The following is a 23,541-nucleotide window of genomic DNA, read 5'->3' as shown; positions in this document are numbered from 1 at the left end:
TCTGTCTTCCTTGCTCCTTGTCAATGTTCCAGTGTTGGATCTGAGCTACTGCATCTTTCCTTGGGCCTGCTGCTCTGCTAGATAAGTGCTTCTAGTTTGTTTTCTGTTTTTTCTGTCCAGCTTGTTATTATCTTTTGCTGGAAGCTCTGAGAAGCAAAGGGGTGCACCGCCGTGCTGTTAGTTCGGCACGGTGGGTCTTTTTTGCCCCTTTGCGTGGTTTTCGTTTTAGGGTTTTTTGTAGACTGCATAGTTCTCTTTGCTATCCTCGCTCTGTCTAGAATATCGGGCCTCACTTTGCTGAATCTATTTCATTCCTACGTTTGTCTTTTCATCTTGCTAACAGTCATTATATGTGGGGGCTGCCTATTCCTTTGGGGTATTTCTCTGAGGTAAGTCAGGCTTGTATTTCTATCTTCAGGCTAGTCAGCTCCTCAGGCAGTGCCGAGTTGCATAGGTAGTGATAGGCGCAATCCACTGCTGCTTCCAGTTGTGTGAGGACAGTTCAGGTACTGCAGTCTACAGAGATTCCACGTCTCAGAGCTCGTCCTATTGTTTTGGGTTTTTGCCAGATCTCTGTATGTGCGCTGATTACTGCACGCTGTGTTGCCTGATTGCCAGCCATAACAGTACAAGGAGCCTATTCAATGATTTCCAATAGAGGGAAAAAAGAAATCCTGACATCATTTTTTTTTCTTAGCTCTGTCTTCAGTCTTTTTTTTCCCCTAGACATTAGAGTGCTTCAGGACACAGCTGTGGACATGGATATTCAGGCTCTGTGCTCCTCAATGGATAATCTCGTTGTAAATGTACAAAAGATTCAAGATACTATTGATCAGAAATCGATGCTAGAACCAAGAATTCCGATTCCTGATTTGTTTTTTGGTGACAGAACTAAGTTCCTGAGCTTCAGAAATAATTGTAAGCTATTTTTGGCCTTGAAACCTCATTCTTCTGGTAATCCTATTCAACAGGTTTTGATTATTATTTCTTTTTTGCGCGGCGACCCACAGGACTGGGCGTTTTCTCTTGCACCAGGAGATTCTGCATTGAGTAATATTGATGCTTTTTTCCAGGCGCTGGGATTGCTTTACGATGAGCCTAATTCAGTGGATCAAGCTGAGAAAAATCTGCTGGCTTTATGCCAGGGTCAGGATGATGTAGAACTATATTGTCAGAAATTTAGAAAATGGTCAGTACTCACTCTGTGGAATGAATCTGCACTAGCGGCTTTGTTCAGAAAGGGTCTCTCTGAAGCTCTTAAGGATATAATGGTGGGATTTCCTATGCCTGCTGGTTTGAATGAGTCTATGTCCTTGGCCATTCAGATCGGTCGTCGCTTGCGCGAGCGTAAATCTGTGCACCATCTGGCGGTATTGTCTGAGAGTAAGCCTGAGCCTATGCAGTGCAACAGGACTATGACTAAAGTAGAACGGCACGAACACAGACGTCTGAACAGACTGTGTTTCTATTGTGGTGATTCTACTCATGCTATTTCTAATTGTCCTAAACGCACTAGGCGGTTCGATAGCTCTGCCGTTATTGGTACTGTACAGTCCAAATTCCTTTTGTCCATTACCTTAATGTGCTCTTTGTCATCATATTCTGTCATGGCGTTTGTGGATTCAGGCGCTGCCCTGAATCTGATGGATTTGGATTATGCTAAACGTTGTGGATTTTTCTTGGAGCCTTTGCGGTGTCCTATTCCGTTGAGAGGAATTGATGCTACACCTCTGGCCAAGAATAAGCCTCAGTACTGGGCCCAGCTGACCATGTGCATGGCTCCTGCACATCAGGAAGTTATTCGCTTTTTGGTACTGCATAATTTGCATGATGTGGTCGTGTTGGGGTTGCCATGGCTACAAACCCATAATCCAGTATTGGATTGGAACTCTATGTCGGTAACCAGCTGGGGTTGTCAGGGAGTACATGGTGATGTTCCATTTTTGTCTATTTCGTCATCCATTCCTTCTGACATCCCAGAGTTCTTGTCGGACTTTCAGGATGTATTTGAAGAGTCCAAGTCTGATGCCCTTCCTCCGCATAGGAATTGTGATTGTGCTATCGATTTGATTCCTGGTAGTAAATTCCCTAAGGGTCGTTTATTTAATTTGTCCGTACCTGAACACACCGCTATGCGCAGTTATGTGAAGGAGTCCCTGGAGAAGGGATATATTCGCCCATCGTCGTCACCATTGGGAGCAGGGTTCTTTTTTGTAGCCAAGAAGGATGGTTCGCTAAGACCGTGTATTGATTACCGCCTTCTTAATAAGATCACTGTTAAGTTTCAGTATCCCTTGCCATTGATTTCTGACCTGTTTGCTCGGATTAAGGGGGCTAGTTGGTTTACTAAGATTGATCTTCGCGGTGCGTATAATCTGGTGAGAATCAGGCAGGGAGATGAATGGAAAACGGCATTTAATACGCCCGAGGGTCATTTTGAGTATCTGGTGATGCCGTTCGGACTTGCCAATGCTCCATCTGTTTTTCAGTCTTTTATGCATGACATTTTTCGTGAGTATCTGGATAAATTCTTGATTGTTTACTTGGATGACATTTTGATCTTCTCAGATGATTGGGAGTCTCATGTAAAGCAAGTCAGAATGGTTTTCCAGGTACTGCGTGCTAATTCCTTGTTTGTGAAGGGATCAAAGTGTCTCTTCGGTGTGCAGAAAGTTTCATTTTTGGGGTTCATCTTTTCCCCTTCTACTATCGAGATGGATCCGGTTAAGGTTCAGGCCATCCAGGATTGGACTCAGCCGACATCTCTAAAAAGTTTGCAGAAATTCCTGGGCTTTGCTAATTTTTATCGTCGCTTCATCTGTAATTTTTCTAGCATTGCCAGACCATTGACCGATTTGACCAAGAAGGGTGCTGATTTGGTTAATTGGTCTTCTGCTGCCGTGGAAGCTTTTCAGGAGTTGAAGCGTCGTTTTTGCTGTGCCCCTGTGTTGTGTCAGCCAGATGTTTCTCTTCCGTTCCAGGTCGAGGTTGATGCTTCTGAGATTGGTGCAGGGGCGGTTTTGTCACAGAGAGGTTCTGGTTGCTCAGTGTTCAAACCATGTGCTTTCTTTTCCAGGAAATTTTCTGCTGCTGAGCGTAATTATGATGTGGGCAACCGAGAGTTGCTGGCCATGAAGTGGGCATTCGAGGAGTGGCGTCATTGGCTTGAGGGTGCTAAGCATCGCGTGGTGGTTTTGACTGATCATAAGAACCTTACTTATCTTGAGTCTGCCAAGCGCTTGAATCCTAGACAGGCCCGTTGGTCGTTATTTTTTGCTCGTTTTGATTTTGTGATTTCGTACCTTCCGGGCTCTAAAAATGTGAAGGCGGATGCTCTGTCTAGGAGTTTTGTGCCCGACTCTCCGGGGTTATCTGAGCCGGCGAGTATCCTCAAGGAAGGAGTCATTGTGTCTGCCATCTCCCCTGATTTGCGGAGAGTGTTGCAGAAATTTCAGGCTAATAAACCTGATCGTTGTCCGGCCGAGAAACTGTTCGTCCCTGATAGGTGGACTAGTAAAGTTATCTCTGAACTTCATTGTTCGGTGCTGGCCGGTCATCCAGGAATCTTTGGTACCAGGGAGTTGGTTGCTAGATCCTTTTGGTGGCCGTCTCTGTCGCGGGATGTGCGTGCTTTTGTGCAGTCCTGTGGAATTTGTGCTAGGGCTAAGCCCTGCTGTTCACGTGCCAGTGGGTTGCTTTTGCCCTTGCCGGTCCCGAAGAGGCCTTGGACACATATTTCGATGGATTTCATTTCTGACCTTCCCGTTTCTCAAAAGATGTCTGTCATTTGGGTGGTCTGTGATCGCTTTTCTAAAATGGTCCATCTGGTGCCCTTGGTTAAATTGCCTTCCTCCTCTGATTTGGTGCCTTTGTTCTTCCAGCATGTGGTTCGTTTACATGGCATTCCTGAGAATATTGTTTCTGACAGAGGTTCCCAGTTTGTCTCAAGGTTCTGGCGAGCCTTTTGTGGTAGGATGGGCATTGACCTATCTTTTTCCTCGGCCTTCCATCCTCAGACTAATGGCCAGACCGAACGAACCAATCAGACCTTGGAAACATATCTAAGATGTTTTGTTTCCGCTGACCAGGATGATTGGGTGTCATTTTTGCCGTTGGCTGAGTTCGCCCTTAATAATCGGGCCAGCTCGGCTACCTTGGTCTCTCCATTTTTCTGCAATTCTGGGTTCCATCCTCGTTTCTCTTCAGGACAGGTTGAGTCTTCGGACTGTCCTGGTGTGGATTATGTGGTGGACAGGTTGCAGCAGATCTGGACTCAGGTAGTGGACAATTTGACCTTGTCCCAGGAGAAGGCTCAGCTTTTCGCTAATCGCAGACGCCGTGTGGGACCCCGACTTCGTGTTGGGGATCTGGTTTGGTTATCTTCTCGTCATATACCTATGAAGGTTTCCTCTCCTAAATTTAAACCTCGTTTTATTGGTCCGTATAGGATTTCTGAGATTCTCAATCCGGTGTCTTTTCGTCTGACCCTCCCAGACTCCTTTTCCATACATAATGTATTCCATAGGTCGTTGTTGAGGAGATACGTGGCACCTATGGTTCCATCTGTGGAGCCTCCTGCCCCTGTTTTGGTGGAGGGGGAATTGGAGTATATTGTGGAGAAGATTTTGGATTCTCGTGTCTCTAGACGGAAACTCCAGTATCTGGTCAAATGGAAGGGTTATGCTCAGGAAGATAATTCCTGGGTTTTTGCCTCTGATGTCCATGCCCCAGATCTTGTTCGTGCCTTTCATGTGGCTCATCCTGGTCGGCCTGGGGGTTCTGGTGAGGGTTCGGTGACCCCTCCTCAAGGGGGGGGTACTGTTGTGAATTCTGTGGTCACAAGTGGTATTGCAGTCTCTGGGCGTCCTCCCTCAGGTGTTTTGGTGAGCTCGTTGGCTGCCTTGCTATTTAGCTCCACCTGAGTCTGTCTTCCTTGCTCCTTGTCAATGTTCCAGTGTTGGATCTGAGCTACTGCATCTTTCCTTGGGCCTGCTGCTCTGCTAGATAAGTGCTTCTAGTTTGTTTTCTGTTTTTTCTGTCCAGCTTGTTATTATCTTTTGCTGGAAGCTCTGAGAAGCAAAGGGGTGCACCGCCGTGCTGTTAGTTCGGCACGGTGGGTCTTTTTTGCCCCTTTGCGTGGTTTTCGTTTTAGGGTTTTTTGTAGACTGCATAGTTCTCTTTGCTATCCTCGCTCTGTCTAGAATATCGGGCCTCACTTTGCTGAATCTATTTCATTCCTACGTTTGTCTTTTCATCTTGCTAACAGTCATTATATGTGGGGGCTGCCTATTCCTTTGGGGTATTTCTCTGAGGTAAGTCAGGCTTGTATTTCTATCTTCAGGCTAGTCAGCTCCTCAGGCAGTGCCGAGTTGCATAGGTAGTGATAGGCGCAATCCACTGCTGCTTCCAGTTGTGTGAGGACAGTTCAGGTACTGCAGTCTACAGAGATTCCACGTCTCAGAGCTCGTCCTATTGTTTTGGGTTTTTGCCAGATCTCTGTATGTGCGCTGATTACTGCACGCTGTGTTGCCTGATTGCCAGCCATAACACTTCTCCTGCTTAGCTGCCAATTCAGCAAAGATAAGTGTCTGTTTCTTTTTCTGTGGCATACAAGCTGTGTGCTTATATTCTGTGCTATTCATTTGTTTTCTCTTGTCCAGCTTAGACTGTGTCAGTGTTTTCTCAGTCTTGTTGGATTCTCTGGAGTTGCAGATATACGCTCCACATCTTTAGTTAGATGGTGAAGTTTTTGTTTTTTCTGCTGTGGATATTTTTGGAAGGATTTTAATACTGACCGCTTAGTATCCTGTCCTATCCTTTCCTATTTTAGCTAGAGTGGCCTCTTTTGCTAAATCCTGTTTCCTGCCTGCGTATGTCTTTTCCTCTACTACTCACAGTCAATATTTGTGGGGGGCTGCCTATCCTTTGGGGTTCTGCTCTGAGGCAAGGTAGAATTCCTATTTCCATCTATAGGGGTATTTAGTCCTCCGGCTGTGTCGAGGTGTCTAGGATTTGTTAGGCACACCCCACGGCTACTTCTAGTTGCGGTGTTAAGATCAGGATTTGCGGTCAGTATAGTTACCACCTAATCCAGTGAATGTTTTCATGCTGCTCCAAGGTCACCTGATCATAACACTCTACACATGCCATACACATGCCACCCCTGTATGACTGCCTTAGGGACACTCCCTTCAGTCTAAGCAAGGAAGCCATTGAGGGATTCTACATGCTAAAGGCTGCAATCACGTCCTCTCCTACTCTAAGACTTCCAGACTGCAACAAACAAACATTTGCCTTTTTGTCATGGAGAAGCAGTGCCATACAACTGGAGTTCTGACACAACTTCACAGAGGAAGAAAATGCCCTCTTGGCTACTACTCTGGAAGATGACCCAGTTTTCACATTTAGCATCAACCTGCATGAGAGCCGTGCTTGCAACCCACCTGCTGCTGGATAAGACTTCTGACTTCATTCTGTGCCACCAGCTGAAGATAATGGTACCCCATGACATTACTGCCATTCTGGCCCAGACACAGCGAAAACACCAGTCTGCCGCCCACCACTTACGTCTACAATGCTCCCTCTTGCTCCCAGACAACTTCACCATCTCCAGATGTGTTGTCCTTAACCCAGCTACTCTCCTACCACTGCCAAGGGGGGAAGAGGATGAAGATCACATCTCTGACAGACTAGTGGAAGAGGGAGTCGACTCTGAGATGGCTCAACACGATTGTCTCGCTCTCATGAGGCAAGAAACCTCCGGATTTTACTCAGATACTGATGTACCTTTGGAAGATCCTGAACTGACTCTCCTTGTGGATGGATCAAGGTATGCAGACCAAGAAGGCCGTTTCCACACTGGTATAGAAGTAGCCACAGAACATACTGTGCTGCTAGCAAAACCTTCACCTCCATCATTCTCTGCACAGGAGGCAGAACTGCGGACCTTGATAGAAGCATGCAAGGTGTCTGCCCAATGCAAAGCCACCATATATTCTGACTCTTGCTACACTCATGGTGTGTGTCACGACTATGGACCAATCTGGTGGGCAAGAGACTTCATCACGGCTAATGGAACACCTGTAAGACACCACAAAGCCATACAAGAACTGATGGAGTCCTTTTTGATCCCAGAAAGAGTTGTAGCGGTAAAAATTAAGGCACACAGGAACTTCAATGGAAGCAGTGGGAAACAGACTGGCTGATAGCATTGCTGCTTCTTTTTCTCTTCTATCACTTAACATAGAAATATCTCATCTGTACGCTCTCATGGATCCGGAAAAAGAGGAAAAGGGACAATCCTGGGAAAAGATGCTCTCGGGACTCCAGAAGCAAGCATCCAAAGAAGAAAAGGAGAAATGGACCCAAGATGGAGCCACACAGGATGATGAACACACCTAATGATGAACAAAGGAAAACCCTGCCTTCCAAGAGTCCTCTACCCTATGGTGGCCAAATGGGCCAATGGCACAACCTACCAGTCCAAAATCAAGATTCACAATCTTGTAAAACAGTACTACCATGTACCAGGCTTCTCAACAATAGCTGCAAATGTCACAAAGGGATGTTTTGTCTGTGCCCGCTGCAATCCGTGGAAAACAGAACAGACACCCCAGAAGTGCACACCCAGACCCCTATACCCTTTCCAGCGCATACAGATAGATGACATACAAATCAAATGCGGCCCTGCCCATAGACGCCCCAAAGCCGACCACCTCAGAAGGCTTGGGGCGCGCGTCCCCCGGGGACGAAATACGGACCCTTTAAACATAATGTTTATGTACTGTGTGTCTTTACTTTAGTAAACTCTACTTTCTCTATGCCTGAAGTTGTGCGGTGTAATCAAGTCCTACGTGTCTCTTTCCTTGTCCACATGCTCCGCTGCCACAGAACCCCAGTCTCTGCCCTCCCCTAGTTCGGGTAGGTCCGGGTCCCCCTCCGCAGTTTAAAGGGTCCGTATTTCGCCCTGGGGGATGCACGCCCCATGCCTTCTGAGGTGGTCGGCTTGGGGGCGTCTATGGGCTGGGCCGCATCTGCGGCTGCAGCTGACCGTGACAGAAGCTCAGGCCTTGCCCATAGGGCAGGGGAACTTTATATAGGAGCTGCCCCTCAGCAATTGGCTGGGGACAGCATTTCAAGTACACACCCTAACCCTGATAAAAGCAGGGGAGTGTCATGATCCCAATGGCAGGGGATCACAAAAGGACAAGCACAAAAAACAAAACAAGCTCTAGGGTGATGGAAACTGAGCTGACCGCGATCCTGAACCTAAACACACAACTAGCTGTAGCCCGGGAACGTGCCTACGATGATTCCTAGACGTCTCGCGCCAGCCGAAGGACTAACTTCCCCTATTAGAAGAAACACAGACCTCTCTTGCCTCCAGAGAATACCCCACAGAAATAGCAGCCCCCCACATGTAATGACGGTGAAATGAGAGGAAAGCACATACGTAGTTATGAAAACAGATTCAGCAAAATGAGGCCCGCTAAAGCTAGATAGCAGAGGATACAAAAGTGAACTGCGCGGTCAGCGAAAAACCCTACAAAAAACCATCCTGAAATTACTTGAACTCATGTGCCAACTCATGGAACATGAGGAGTAATATCAGCCCACTAGAGCAACCAGCAAAAAGGAATCACATATCTGCAAGCTGGACTAAGACAAAAATTAAGCAAAACGTGGAACAGGAAAATCAAAAACTTAGCTTGTCCTGAAGATTACAGAAGCGGGAAGCAGAGGTAACAAGACACACTGATTACATTGATAGCCGGCGAGGAAATGACAAGAAAGCCAGGTTAAATAGGAAACTCCCATATCCTGATAGAACAGGTGGACACCAGAGACCGCAGAAAACACAAGTCACCCAGTACCATCAGTAACCACCAGAGGGAGCCCAAAAACAGAATCCACAACAGGGGAAGTGTGGTCGCACACGGCCTAAGCACAAACAGAAACCATTACAGCACAAACAGTGCAGGATCTGAGGCTCAGGGCACCTGACTGAAACTGCATGCACTGACCCACATGGAAAGTCATGCACTAGCTGCAAATGACCTCACGATCCGCGGACAGCTTCACAGCAGCAACCAGGGACCGCACATGAGGAAGGTATGCAGCAGGGCAAATACCTAAAAACCCATGTACGACTGCGCAGCAGAGCAAGGAACTGAGAAGGCTCCATTCAGGTAACAGCCAACAGTATCCCAGCTCAAATTAGGGGGAAAAGAGTAAAAGGTTAAAGTAAACATATGCATTGTCATGCCGAAAACCAGAAACAGACAGAACGGCATGACACTTAGGGGGTTTAATCACAGATTTACATTGATAAGTAATAACCTATAAAAGGATGTGCCTTCCGATCAATAAAACAGATTTGCTACTAGTGATTGAGTGTCATCAATCACGAGTGGTTTTGTCTCCGTGTGCACGTTAAATCTCCCACAGAGATACAATTTGGTCACAGATGATTAAGATGACCATTCATTTGGGGTGATCTTAACATTCCTGTGGGTGGTTGTTTTAGCAATATTTTTCACCTGTGCTTCCTCTACCATGTGTCGTGGGGACCTACTGCATCCTGCAGTGCATTGGTATTGTAGCCAGGTATTGCGGCTGCTTTTTTCTGTGATGTGGATACATATGTTTTTTTTTACAATGAATTGCTTTGATTTTTAATATAGGGACATACAATACAAGTAGGACCCTTGTCTTGGGTTTTGAGCTTGCGTATTTTGCTCAAAATATCAACCAACATCTCATGTGTCTTTTCAGCTTCTCCAGGATGAGGCCAAGTTCTGTAGTGAAGTTGGAGTGTCTGTCCCTGTGGGGCGCCCTTGCATAGTGCTGGACAGCCCACCTGATCTAATAGTATGGACATAGCCAACAGGCTGTAAGCCGGGATGGTGCACTATACTGTGTGACGGGTACCCTATACAAGGCTTATCCATGTGTATTTAGAATATTAAACAACCACCAAGGCTTTTCCTATGTCTAAAGCCAAAATAATGAGGTATTAGGTGTTTGCTCAGTTAATTATATGCAGAATTTTCCTGATGTTGTCAGGGGCTCGTCTGCCTAGTACAAATCCTGGCTGATTCTGACAGTTCAGGCTTGGCAGCAGCTGGTAATGCAAAAAAATGAGAAGAAAGGTAAAAATCTACCCGGATACTGTTCTTAAAAGCACATAAAATATTAGCATACTGTACACCTCAGTGCTGCCAATGAAGAGTATCTGGAAGTATACCATATTTCTTCTTTTACTATAGAAGTCTGTCTATGGCAACATGATCCAACTGTACAGGCCTCCTGTTATTCCTGAACTGTATGTCAAAATGTGGTGTGAACAGAGCCTTATAACCTTTTAAGTCCACTTTAGGGCTAGAAGAATTGGCATGCAGGGTCAGGGCAGTATAAAAGATATTGTTGAGGATAGGGTTTATAAACATGCATACATACACCTACAACAGAGCACAGTAGAGAGGTATTCAAGCTATCACTTTTTGACAGGTCTAGTAAATTTGTGAGGTTCTAACCTCCGAGACCCCAATCACCAGATATGGGAAATTATGTCCCCCTTTTGAATGAAGTGGCGGTGGCACGGGTATACTACAAATTAATTTATTCTCCATGGGACTGGCAGAGATTGCTAAGTACAGCTCTCCTCTATCTCTGGCAGTTATATACAGAATGCACATTCTGGCAATCTAGGGGGATCTCAGAGGTTAAAACCCCTCCCTTATCCATGTCAATAGGTGATAACTTGTTCTCATTAGAATACCCATTTAAGTCTTGGTAAATCTTGAAATACTACAAAGTCAACAACTACAAATTTATTTTCTGAGAAAAAAAGTGATTATAGTGACATTATATATATATATATATATATATATATATATATATATATATATATATATATATATATATATATATATAATCACATTTAGAGCCAACAGAATAAATCAATAAAAATTCCCTAAAAAAATGTTAAACTGAAAAGTTGAGATCTTTGTCTCTGGTAACAGTACAGACCATTAATTCACAAAATATGAAATTATATTCATATCATGTTTCAATGCTGCCCCCTAGTGGCCAAAATGGAAATATGCTCCATGACATAAGTAGTTTTCATAGAAAATGAAGATGAGTGTCCATGTCAGTATGAATAATCATGAACCAGGATACGAACAATATAGTTCATGACACCCAGGCTTAGTTCTCCTGCGGTGGATTGCCTTTGCACACAAAGGTTTATGTCTTCAAAGCAAACATGCTTGTATCTCAGCAAATATTGAATTCTCCTTTATATTTACGTTGAATAAGGAGCAAACAGAAACTTGCTGTACAATGTTAGGACAAACAAATGTACGTATTGTCAAAGGGAGTTTTAAAGCAAAATGTATTTCTAAGAAACCTACTAGACACCAACATAAACTGTCTTTTACTTGCAATACCACTGAAAAATTGGCCAGTGAAACTTCATAAATGTATGTCAGCTCACAAATCCATAAAAAAAACTATAGGATCTTGTAGGGAACCTTTACCTAGAAAGACTGTTACCTTTATTTTGTGTTCTAGCTTTAGAGAAGTTATCAAGTTCTGGTCTGCATGGTCCAGGGCACCTGCTCTGCCCCCGCTGCATTTATTGACTACGCTGTCGGAGGAAGCCCACTTTGTTCTGAGCACATATTTTGCAAATACACCTAAAGGTGTTCTCCAAAACTAGTCCACAGATTTGGCACTCAGGACCAGAGCATTCAGCTGCATAGAAATACATGCAGCCGCACATTCCAGTCCTGAGTGCCGGCGGCAGTGCCGGGTATTGAGGTGAAAGACTCGCGTGGGTTTCTCGCATTGCAGTGGCAAGTGTGACACCGGTCTAAAGGTAATGCTCTTGTAAGTGCAAGATCCCCTACAAAGATTTGTGCTTACGTTGAAACTAATTTGATGCTGAAAACTTGTAACTTCTTTGCACGGTTTTAGGTAAACAGTAGGTTTCCCAGCGTTGTTCTGATAAAGTTAGTTACTACACTGACTTAGGATAATGCTGTAAGTGTAAATATTGTACTCACCGTAGAAGATGATATCACTTTTATTCGATTCAGAGCTTCGGACAGGTAGTCTTCAATTTCAAAATCGTCCAAGGAGAATAAATCCCCAGCTCTAGAAAGATCTTTTTGTTCCAAAACTAACAGGAACAAATGGTGCATGGCTGTTATTACTCCATAAAAAAAGCCGTACAGCCATCCATTTACAAATATATGTTTAGCATCCCTCTTTTGTCTTTAAACTGCAAATGAGAAACAAAACAATACAATTAGTCTCTTCAGAGACCTTTCCATAATAAATCGTGTGCATGAGGCCTGAATCCTTCCTCCACATTAGCAATTTTGCGATTGTACCTTCTCTTTATTACACTCATTGCACTATTAGGCTGGTTTCCCATTTACGGATGTAGGGCTGCATACGTCCTCCGTGAAGCTACACCCACCGCCGCACCTCCTCCGGTCAGCTCCACCTACATTGGCATGCCGCAAGCGTACCCTATGTATGTGGATGACTCCGCATGCGTCGTTTTGATGGTGCGGTGACCTGCCTGTACCCCCACCAGTGCTGTATATCAACCCCAGGGCTGTATGTGCCCCCAAGTGATATGTATATTCACAAGTGCTGCATTTACCCCAGAAGTGCTGTATATCCCTCCAGTTCTGTATATCCCACCACCTGTGATGTATATAGCCCCCAGTGCTGTATATAGCCCCCAGTGATGTATATTCCCCCCAGGGACTTATATACCCCCAGTGCTGTCTGTGCTTCCTTGTGATGTATATAGCCCCTCAGTGATGTCTATTCCCCTCCAGCCTCCCCAGTGATTAATATGTCCCAGCGTCTGTGATGTCTATGCCCCAGCCTCTCCTGTAATTTACAACCCCAGAGTCTCCTGTGATGCATATACAGCAGTCTCAATGTTTACTATGCTATGTATGTACAGCAGTCCCAGCGTCTACTATGTGATGTATATACAGCAGTCCCAAATATAATGATGGCGTGCACTCAGTCAGAATTTGCGAGGTGCTGGTGTAATGGATCAGAAGATCCTGAATACTAATAAATATGTATACACCGCACACTCTAATGACAACGTGTGATTAACGCTTAAATATTTATTAGTCACAAAATAAATTTGGATAGGGGAGCGAAACAGAAATATAATGCTGGAAGCGATATGTATAAAAAGCAAACGTTTCGGCTCAACCAGAGCCTTATTCATTGAATCGCTGAAAGAACAAAAAAATCATAAATCACCAAATGACAAAATAACAAACTAAAAAATAATACACAAATGTAGTATAGTGATGGTGTACTTATTTGAAAAAATCCCGTGATCCTAGGAGTAAAAGACAACATATAAACCAATAAACGAATAATATATACATTATATACAGTAATAGGCTCATAGGTAGACTAGTTCTGGCAAATGAAAACAGGAAACATATGGTTACCTTATCCACAAGAAGAAGTGGAGTGAAGTGGAAAGGGTAGATATCCCTCAGTGCCAAGATTACAGCTGCAAAGAATGGCATCATAGTTAGAAAAGAGGTCTAGCCCACTATGTTATAGACTGAGATATAGAGATCAGAGGGAATGGGGTACCTATAGCTGAGGTAAAGGTTATGAGTCCTCAAGGGTGCTGGCCTGCATGCAATATATGTTGTAGCCTATGGGGGGAAGGGGAAAAGGCCAAATAAATCAATGTGTATAGGGACAAATGAAAGGCCGTTTTGGCGCTACTGTGTCCTAGATAGTGTGGAGGCGCACATTACCTGCAGAGTAGTGGATATCAGCGGCGCTCCCGCGCCTTGCTATGGACAGCAGCGTGCCTGCAGCCCCCATGACGCTGTGTTATATGCGGCGAGGAGCGCCGAAACCGGAAGTCCCGGACCGGAAGTGACGTGGCGCTGACTGGCCGGGACACACTGCGCAGGTGCCTGTGTGTATCCTGTCGTCAGGGTAACCCAGAGGAGAGCGGTAGCGCTGTGAGAGCGCTGTGTAGTGGCCACAGGACGCTGCAGTGTGTGACTTAACAGTATGAAATAGGAAGGAGGGCTATATAAAGGGCTGAGTGGAAGTACAACATGGGAAGCTAAGTAAGATGATGAAAGGATAAATCATAAGGGGAAAGAGCTAAGGTACCGGAGTCCCTGATGGATATATATCTATTATCAATAGTGTCCAGAGGATAAGGACATAGTGTGGAGAAGACTAGACCCGGGGTATATGGCTAAGAGGGAACAGGGAAATCCAGAGACAGAAACCAGAGGGTGGAGGGGGAAGAAAGCAAAGGGAGGCGGGGGGGGGGGGGGGAAAGGGGAGGGAGGGGGGGAAAAGAGGGGTAGGGGTTGGTTGGGGAGGGAAAGAACGGGAGGGGGGGGAAAGGAGTGGGAGGGGGGGAGGGAAAAAAGAGCTATATATGAAACTCACCTACACAGATAGTAGTCTAGCGGGTCTGTAAAAGCAATGGGATAAGAGATTATTCATAGGAGCCAATCTATGTCTCTATTAAGACCTTTAGGGGCTAGAGTGTCTAATTTATGGATCCAATATGTCTCTCTTAACTTGAGTAGTTTTACATGATTGCCACCCCTACGGGGGCGGGGGACATGTTCTATAACCTGGAAGCGGAGTTGAGCCACAGAGTGTCCCGATTTAGAGAAATGTTCTGGTATGGGGAGCCAATTTTTATTACAACGGATGGTCGATTTATGGCTCGCAATGCGATCCCTCACATGTTGGGTAGTCTCCCCCACATAGAGGAGACCACACGGACATTTCACCAGATACACTACAAAATTAGAATTACATGTGTGAAAACCTTTGATGAGAAAAGATTTGCCTGTCCTAGGATGGGTTATACTGTCAGATTTGATGACGTTAGAGCAAGCTGCACAATTGAGACAGGGGAATGTCCCCTGTCGGCGAGTCGTCAGTGTCCTCTGTATTGAAGTAGGCCTAGAGCTCCCCACATCAGCTCTAACTAATTTGTCACGGATATTAGAAGGTCGTTTGGTACAGATCAGGGTGGGTGCCTTAAATGAGTCTATTTCAGGATATGCTTTAGACAGCAGTGGCCAGTGTTTCCTAATGATAGAGTATACCCTGGGCATTGTCGGATGAAATGTATGTACAAAGGGAATCCGATCCCTGGGGTACATAGGAGGTTGAGGGGAAGGCGGACTTAGAGCCCTGGTGTTTTCAGAATCCAGTAATTTGGGTGGGTAGTGTCTCTGTTCGAATTTATGGGCCGTGGTATCCAGTCTTTCTTTGCGAATTTCAGGGTTGGAAACGATACGTGACACTCTATCGAATTGTGAGCGTGGCAGGCTATTTTTCGTAGTCCTAGGGTGGCAACTTGAGTAGTGCAAGAGGCTATTACTGTCGGTGGGCTTGCAGTAAAGGTCTGTGGAAAGATTACCTTCAATGTCCTTCACAACCAGTGTGTCCAAGAATGGGACTGATTCCATACTATGGTGTAGTGTAAACTGTAACTCCGGATAGATAGAATTCAATTGTGAAAAAAATTCAAGCATAGAATTAGATGTACCTGTCCAGATGAAAAAGATATCATCGATATATCGATGATATCCCAAGGCAAATCGTGAAAAGAGATCATTAGGAAAGACATGATTGATTTCAAAGAAATTCATATAGGCATTAGCGTAAGCCGGCGCTACGTTCGCGCCCATCGCAGTGCCGCATCTCTGGACATAGAATGTGTCCTCGAATAGAAAATAATTTTCCCGTAGTACTATGTCGAGTAGGTCTAGACAAAATTGTATAGAATCAGCAGACATATCTGATGATTCGAGAAGAAATTTAGTAGCTTCAACCCCTTTGTCGTCTGTAATCGAGGTATATAGACTGTTGACGTCTAAGGTCACTAAGATACTCTCTGTAGGTACAGTACTCAAATTTCGTATGATCCTTAAAAAATGTCCTGTGTCCAGGAGGTATGATTTGGTATTTTTCACCAGAGGTGTCAGTATTTTTTCAAGGAAAACCGAGAGTGGAGATAAAACTGAGTCAGTTGAGGCGACTATCGGTCGTCCTGGTGGATTTTGGAGGGACTTGTGGATTTTGGGTAAGATATAAAAAACTGGTGTAATAGGATGGGGATTAATGAGAAAGGAAGCAGTTTTTTGGTCAATCGTGTGGCGATCAAGATAATCATTTAGGACGCTCTTGATTCTAGTGGTGATGTTGGTCACTGGGTCCCTTTGGATAATGCCATAGGTATTGGAGTCGGACAGTTGTCTAATGACTTCCTTCTTATAATCCATGTGGTTCATCACCACTATGGCGCCCCCTTTATCAGCTGGCTTAATTGTGATGTTTTTATTGTTTTGAAGAGATGAGAGAGCCTGTTTCTCCACCAAGGAAAGATTGGAGTGGACAGGATAGAAGCCCAGATGTTGTTCATGAGAGAATTGTTTGACCTCACGGTCCACCAGTGAAATAAAAGTTTCTGTTGCATGGTAAACGCGTGGAGGATTATACTTACTAGGTGTACGGAGGCCCAGAGACGTGATAGAGAGTTTAGGAGTCACAATATTAACAGGATCATGTGTCACCTCCCCCCTAGTATTATCTGATAGCCCAAAATGTGTTTTCAGTCTTATAGTCCGAAAAAAACGTTCGAGGTCTTTCTCCAGTTGGAAGGAGTCCCATGCCGGGGTGGGGCAGAATGATAAGCCCTTTTGTAGGACAGTCAATTCAGCCGGGGAGAGGAGATAGTCCGAGATGTTAATAACTAGATCCGGTGTCTCACCTGTGAGCGGGTGGCCATTATTTCCCCTTGATCTCCTGGTGGGTCTGCGGTTGGTTGTCCTCCCTTGCGGCCCTTTGATAAAAAATGCTGTCTGCCGGAGGTCGTGGAGGAATCGCTCCCTGAGCTGAATGATCCATATCTCCGTTGGTTTCAGGGTCGGCGCCATGTTCCTGTATTGACGGAAGTATCGTTCCATTTGTAGACTTTGTTCAACAAATAGTCCTCCGTGTCACGTTGGAATTTTTGTCTCTTGCGTTCCTGTAGAGACTTCTGATGTTCCGTGAGTGATTTCTCTGTCTTGCTCTTGAGAGAGGTCCACTCCGTAGAAGATAGAGCGGTTGATAGTTGTGCTTCGATAGCCTGTATATTCTGTTTGGTCTCCACAATAGTTTTTTGTAGATACTCTATGGTGAGTAATATTATATCCAGAGAGCACTTATTCAGTATTCTTTTGTATTTCTCACAGTAATCAGGGTTGTCAGAAAAGAGGGTTGGGCGAAGGTTACTCCTAAGCCCTCTGGGAATTTTACTCTGCCTGTGATATTCGGCCAGAGTTGTGCAATGCAGATCATAGGAGATCAGCTTGCGTCTTTCTCTTTCATAATCCCTGGTTCGTAATTCCTGAGCGGGGGTCCTCAAAAATTCGTTAGAACCAGTCACCTGGGATAAAATATTCGAGGTGGTTGCCAAATCGTAGGCAAACGTGTCAGTAGACATGTATATTGCAGGGGAGACTAGGGGAGTAACGGAAAAACCGGTGCAAAAGCGCCAAAATGGTACGTCACAAATATAATGATGGCGTGCACTCAGTCAGAATTTGCGAGGTGCTGGTGTAATGGATCAGAAGATCCTGAATACTAATAAATATGTATACACCGCACACTCTAATGACAACGTGTGATTAACGCTTAAATATTTATTAGTCACAAAATAAATTTGGATAGGGGAGCGAAACAGAAATATAATGCTGGAAGCGATATGTATAAAAAGCAAACGTTTCGGCTCAACCAGAGCCTTATTCATTGAATCGCTGAAAGAACAAAAAAATCATAAATCACCAAATGACAAAATAACAAACTAAAAAATAATACACAAATGTAGTATAGTGATGGTGTACTTATTTGAAAAAATCCCGTGATCCTAGGAGTAAAAGACAACATATAAACCAATAAACGAATAATATATACATTATATACAGTAATAGGCTCATAGGTAGACTAGTTCTGGCAAATGAAAACAGGAAACATATGGTTACCTTATCCACAAGAAGAAGTGGAGTGAAGTGGAAAGGGTAGATATCCCTCAGTGCCAAGATTACAGCTGCAAAGAATGGCATCATAGTTAGAAAAGAGGTCTAGCCCACTATGTTATAGACTGAGATATAGAGATCAGAGGGAATGGGGTACCTATAGCTGAGGTAAAGGTTATGAGTCCTCAAGGGTGCTGGCCTGCATGCAATATATGTTGTAGCCTATGGGGGGAAGGGGAAAAGGCCAAATAAATCAATGTGTATAGGGACAAATGAAAGGCCGTTTTGGCGCTACTGTGTCCTAGATAGTGTGGAGGCGCACATTACCTGCGGAGTAGTGGATATCAGCGGCGCTCCCGCGCCTTGCTATGGACAGCAGCGTGCCTGCAGCCCCCATGACGCTGTGTTATATGCGGCGAGGAGCGCCGAAACCGGAAGTCCCGGACCGGAAGTGACGTGGCGCTGACTGGCCGGGACACACTGCGCAGGTGCCTGTGTGTATCCTGTCGTCAGGGTAACCCAGAGGAGAGCGGTAGCGCTGTGAGAGCGCTGTGTAGTGGCCACAGGACGCTGCAGTGTGTGACTTAACAGTATGAAATAGGAAGGAGGGCTATATAAAGGGCTGAGTGGAAGTACAACATGGGAAGCTAAGTAAGATGATGAAAGGATAAATCATAAGAGGAAAGAGCTAAGGTACCGGAGTCCCTGATGGATATATATCTATTATCAATAGTGTCCAGAGGATAAGGACATAGTGTGGAGAAGACTAGACCCGGGGTATATGGCTAAGAGGGAACAGGGAAATCCAGAGACAGAAACCAGAGGGTGGAGGGGGAAGAAAGCAAAGGGAGGCGGGGGGGGGGGGGGAAAGGGGAGGCGGGGGGGAAAAGAGGGGTAGGGGTTGGTTGGGGAGGGAAAGAACGGGAGGGGGGGGGGGGAAAGGAGTGGGAGGGGGGGAGGGAAAAAAGAGCTATATATGAAACTCACCTACACAGATAGTAGTCTAGCGGGTCTGTAAAAGCAATGGGATAAGAGATTATTCATAGGAGCCAATCTATGTCTCTATTAAGACCTTTAGGGGCTAGAGTGTCTAATTTATGGATCCAATATGTCTCTCTTAACTTGAGTAGTTTTACATGATTGCCACCCCTACGGGGGCGGGGGACATGTTCTATAACCTGGAAGCGGAGTTGAGCCACAGAGTGTCCCGATTTAGAGAAATGTTCTGGTATGGGGAGCCAATTTTTATTACAACGGATGGTCGATTTATGGCTCGCAATGCGATCCCTCACATGTTGGGTAGTCTCCCCCACATAGAGGAGACCACACGGACATTTCACCAGATACACTACAAAATTAGAATTACATGTGTGAAAACCTTTGATGAGAAAAGATTTGCCTGTCCTAGGATGGGTTATACTGTCAGATTTGATGACGTTAGAGCAAGCTGCACAATTGAGACAGGGGAATGTCCCCTGTCGGCGAGTCGTCAGTGTCCTCTGTATTGAAGTAGGCCTAGAGCTCCCCACATCAGCTCTAACTAATTTGTCACGGATATTAGAAGGTCGTTTGGTACAGATCAGGGTGGGTGCCTTAAATGAGTCTATTTCAGGATATGCTTTAGACAGCAGTGGCCAGTGTTTCCTAATGATAGAGTATACCCTGGGCATTGTCGGATGAAATGTATGTACAAAGGGAATCCGATCCCTGGGGTACATAGGAGGTTGAGGGGAAGGCGGACTTAGAGCCCTGGTCTTTTCAGAATCCAGTAATTTGGGTGGGTAGTGTCTCTGTTCGAATTTATGGGCCGTGGTATCCAGTCTTTCTTTGCGAATTTCAGGGTTGGAAACGATACGTGACACTCTATCGAATTGTGAGCGTGGCAGGCTATTTTTCGTAGTCCTAGGGTGGCAACTTGAGTAGTGCAAGAGGCTATTACTGTCGGTGGGCTTGCAGTAAAGGTCTGTGGAAAGATTACCTTCAATGTCCTTCACAACCAGTGTGTCCAAGAATGGGACTGATTCCATACTATGGTGTAGTGTAAACTGTAACTCCGGATAGATAGAATTCAATTGTGAAAAAAATTCAAGCATAGAATTAGATGTACCTGTCCAGATGAAAAAGATATCATCGATATATCGATGATATCCCAAGGCAAATCGTGAAAAGAGATCATTAGGAAAGACATGATTGATTTCAAAGAAATTCATATAGGCATTAGCGTAAGCCGGCGCTACGTTCGCGCCCATCGCAGTGCCGCATCTCTGGACATAGAATGTGTCCTCGAATAGAAAATAATTTTCCCGTAGTACTATGTCGAGTAGGTCTAGACAAAATTGTATAGAATCAGCAGACATATCTGATGATTCGAGAAGAAATTTAGTAGCTTCAACCCCTTTGTCGTCTGTAATCGAGGTATATAGACTGTTGACGTCTAAGGTCACTAAGATACTCTCTGTAGGTACAGTACTCAAATTTCGTATGATCCTTAAAAAATGTCCTGTGTCCAGGAGGTATGATTTGGTATTTTTCACCAGAGGTGTCAGTATTTTTTCAAGGAAAACCGAGAGTGGAGATAAAACTGAGTCAGTTGAGGCGACTATCGGTCGTCCTGGTGGATTTTGGAGGGACTTGTGGATTTTGGGTAAGATATAAAAAACTGGTGTAATAGGATGGGGATTAATGAGAAAGGAAGCAGTTTTTTGGTCAATCGTGTGGCGATCAAGATAATCATTTAGGACGCTCTTGATTCTAGTGGTGATGTTGGTCACTGGGTCCCTTTGGATAATGCCATAGGTATTGGAGTCGGACAGTTGTCTAATGACTTCCTTCTTATAATCCATGTGGTTCATCACCACTATGGCGCCCCCTTTATCAGCTGGCTTAATTGTGATGTTTTTATTGTTTTGAAGAGATGAGAGAGCCTGTTTCTCCACCAAGGAAAGATTGGAGTGGACAGGATAGAAGCCCAGATGTTGTTCATGAGAGAATTGTTTGACCTCACGGTCCACCAGTGAAATAAAAGTTTCTGTTGCATGGTAAACGCGTGGAGGATTATACTTACTAGGTGTACGGAGGCCCAGAGACGTGATAGAGAGTTTAGGAGTCACAATATTAACAGGATCATGTGTCACCTCCCCCCTAGTATTATCTGATAGCCCAAAATGTGTTTTCAGTCTTATAGTCCGAAAAAAACGTTCGAGGTCTTTCTCCAGTTGGAAGGAGTCCCATGCCGGGGTGGGGCAGAATGATAAGCCCTTTTGTAGGACAGTCAATTCAGCCGGGGAGAGGAGATAGTCCAAGATGTTAATAACTAGATCCGGTGTCTCACCTGTGAGCGGGTGGCCATTCTTTCCCCTTGATCTCCTGGTGGGTCTGCGGTTGGTTGTCCTCCCTTGCGGCCCTTTGATAAAAAATGCTGTCAATACAGAGGACACTGACGACTCGCCGACAGGGGACATTCCCCTGTCTCAATTGTGCAGCTTGCTCTAACGTCATCAAATCTGACAGTATAACCCATCCTAGGACAGGCAAATCTTTTCTCATCAAAGGTTTTCACACATGTAATTCTAATTTTGTAGTGTATCTGGTGAAATGTCCGTGTGGTCTCCTCTATGTGGGGGAGACTACCCAACATGTGAGGGATCGCATTGCGAGCCATAAATCGACCATCCGTTGTAATAAAAATTGGCTCCCCATACCAGAACATTTCTCTAAATCGGGACACTCTGTGGCTCAACTCCGCTTCCAGGTTATAGAACATGTCCCCCGCCCCCATAGGGGTGGCAATCATGTAAAACTACTCAAGTTAAGAGAGACATATTGGATCCATAAATTAGACACTCTAGCCCCTAAAGGTCTTAATAGAGACATAGATTGGCTCCTATGAATAATCTCTTATCCCATTGCTTTTACAGACCCGCTAGACTACTATCTGTGTAGGTGAGTTTCATATATAGCTCTTTTTTCCCTCCCCCCCTCCCACTCCTTTCCCCCCCCTCCCGTTCTTTCCCTCCCCAACCAACCCCTACCCCTCTTTTCCCCCCCTCCCTCCCCTTTCCCCCCCCCCCCCGCCTCCCTTTGCTTTCTTCCCCCTCCACCCTCTGGTTTCTGTCTCTGGATTTCCCTGTTCCCTCTTAGCCATATACCCCGGGTCTAGTCTTCTCCACACTATGTCCTTATCCTCTGGACACTATTGATAATAGATATATATCCATCAGGGACTCCGGTACCTTAGCTCTTTCCTCTTATGATTTATCCTTTCATCATCTTACTTAGCTTCCCATGTTGTACTTCCACTCAGCCCTTTATATAGCCCTCCTTCCTATTTCATACTGTTAAGTCACACACTGCAGCGTCCTGTGGCCACTACACAGCGCTCTCACAGCGCTACCGCTCTCCTCTGGGTTACCCTGACGACAGGATACACACAGGCACCTGCGCAGTGTGTCCCGGCCAGTCAGCGCCACGTCACTTCCGGTCCGGGACTTCCGGTTTCGGCGCTCCTCGCCGCATATAACACAGCGTCATGGGGGCTGCAGGCACGCTGCTGTCCATAGCAAGGCGCGGGAGCGCCGCTGATATCCACTACTCCGCAGGTAATGTGCGCCTCCACACTATCTAGGACACAGTAGCGCCAAAACGGCCTTTCATTTGTCCCTATACACATTGATTTATTTGGCCTTTTCCCCTTCCCCCCATAGGCTACAACATATATTGCATGCAGGCCAGCACCCTTGAGGACTCATAACCTTTACCTCAGCTATAGGTACCCCATTCCCTCTGATCTCTATATCTCAGTCTATAACATAGTGGGCTAGACCTCTTTTCTAACTATGATGCCATTCTTTGCAGCTGTAATCTTGGCACTGAGGGATATCTACCCTTTCCACTTCACTCCACTTCTTCTTGTGGATAAGGTAACCATATGTTTCCTGTTTTCATTTGCCAGAACTAGTCTACCTATGAGCCTATTACTGTATATAATGTATATATTATTCGTTTATTGGTTTATATGTTGTCTTTTACTCCTAGGATCACGGGATTTTTTTCAAATAAGTACACCATCACTATACTACATTTGTGTATTATTTTTTAGTTTGTTATTTTGTCATTTGGTGATTTATGATTTTTTTGTTCTTTCAGCGATTCAATGAATAAGGCTCTGGTTGAGCCGAAACGTTTGCTTTTTATACATATCGCTTCCAGCATTATATTTCTGTTTCGCTCCCCTATCCAAATTTATTTTGTGACTAATATACAGCAGTCCCAGCGTCTCCTATGTGATGCATGTACAGCTGCCTCAGCGTTCTCTATGCGATGTAGATACAGCAGTCCCAGTGTCTCCTGTATGATGTATAGACAGCAGTCAGTGTCTCCTATGTGATGCATATACAGCTGTCCCAGCGTCTCCTGTATGATGTATAGACAGCAGTCACAGTGTCTTCTATGTGATGCTTATACAGCA

General features: G+C 45.0%; 1 protein-coding gene and 1 long non-coding RNA gene across 2 annotated transcripts in view; both read right to left on the bottom strand.

The window, feature by feature from the left end:
• VEPH1 (ventricular zone expressed PH domain containing 1) overlaps positions 1-12,209 on the bottom strand; it is an 881,348-nt gene extending 869,139 nt beyond the window's left edge. Inside the window, exon 1 of the mRNA XM_069726749.1 lies at positions 12,072-12,209. Within this exon, the coding sequence (XP_069582850.1) occupies positions 12,072-12,209 (138 nt within the window). The remainder of the gene's footprint in view (positions 1-12,071) is intronic.
• A 1,292-nt stretch (positions 12,210-13,501) lies between these two features.
• Positions 13,502-19,221, bottom strand: LOC138680837 (uncharacterized). Its single transcript, XR_011321801.1, has 4 exons — positions 19,062-19,221; positions 18,081-18,145; positions 14,482-14,506; positions 13,502-13,567 (listed from the first exon to the last, which is right to left on the bottom strand). It is a non-coding gene; the product is annotated as an uncharacterized lncRNA (long non-coding RNA).
• Between the last annotated feature and the right edge of the window lie 4,320 nt (positions 19,222-23,541).

Source organism: Ranitomeya imitator, chromosome 5, assembly GCF_032444005.1.
Source record: "Ranitomeya imitator isolate aRanImi1 chromosome 5, aRanImi1.pri, whole genome shotgun sequence".
Lineage (NCBI taxonomy): Eukaryota > Metazoa > Chordata > Amphibia > Anura > Dendrobatidae > Ranitomeya > Ranitomeya imitator.
Note: the sequence above shows the minus strand (reverse complement) of the source record. Positions and strands in the feature narration are given on the sequence as shown.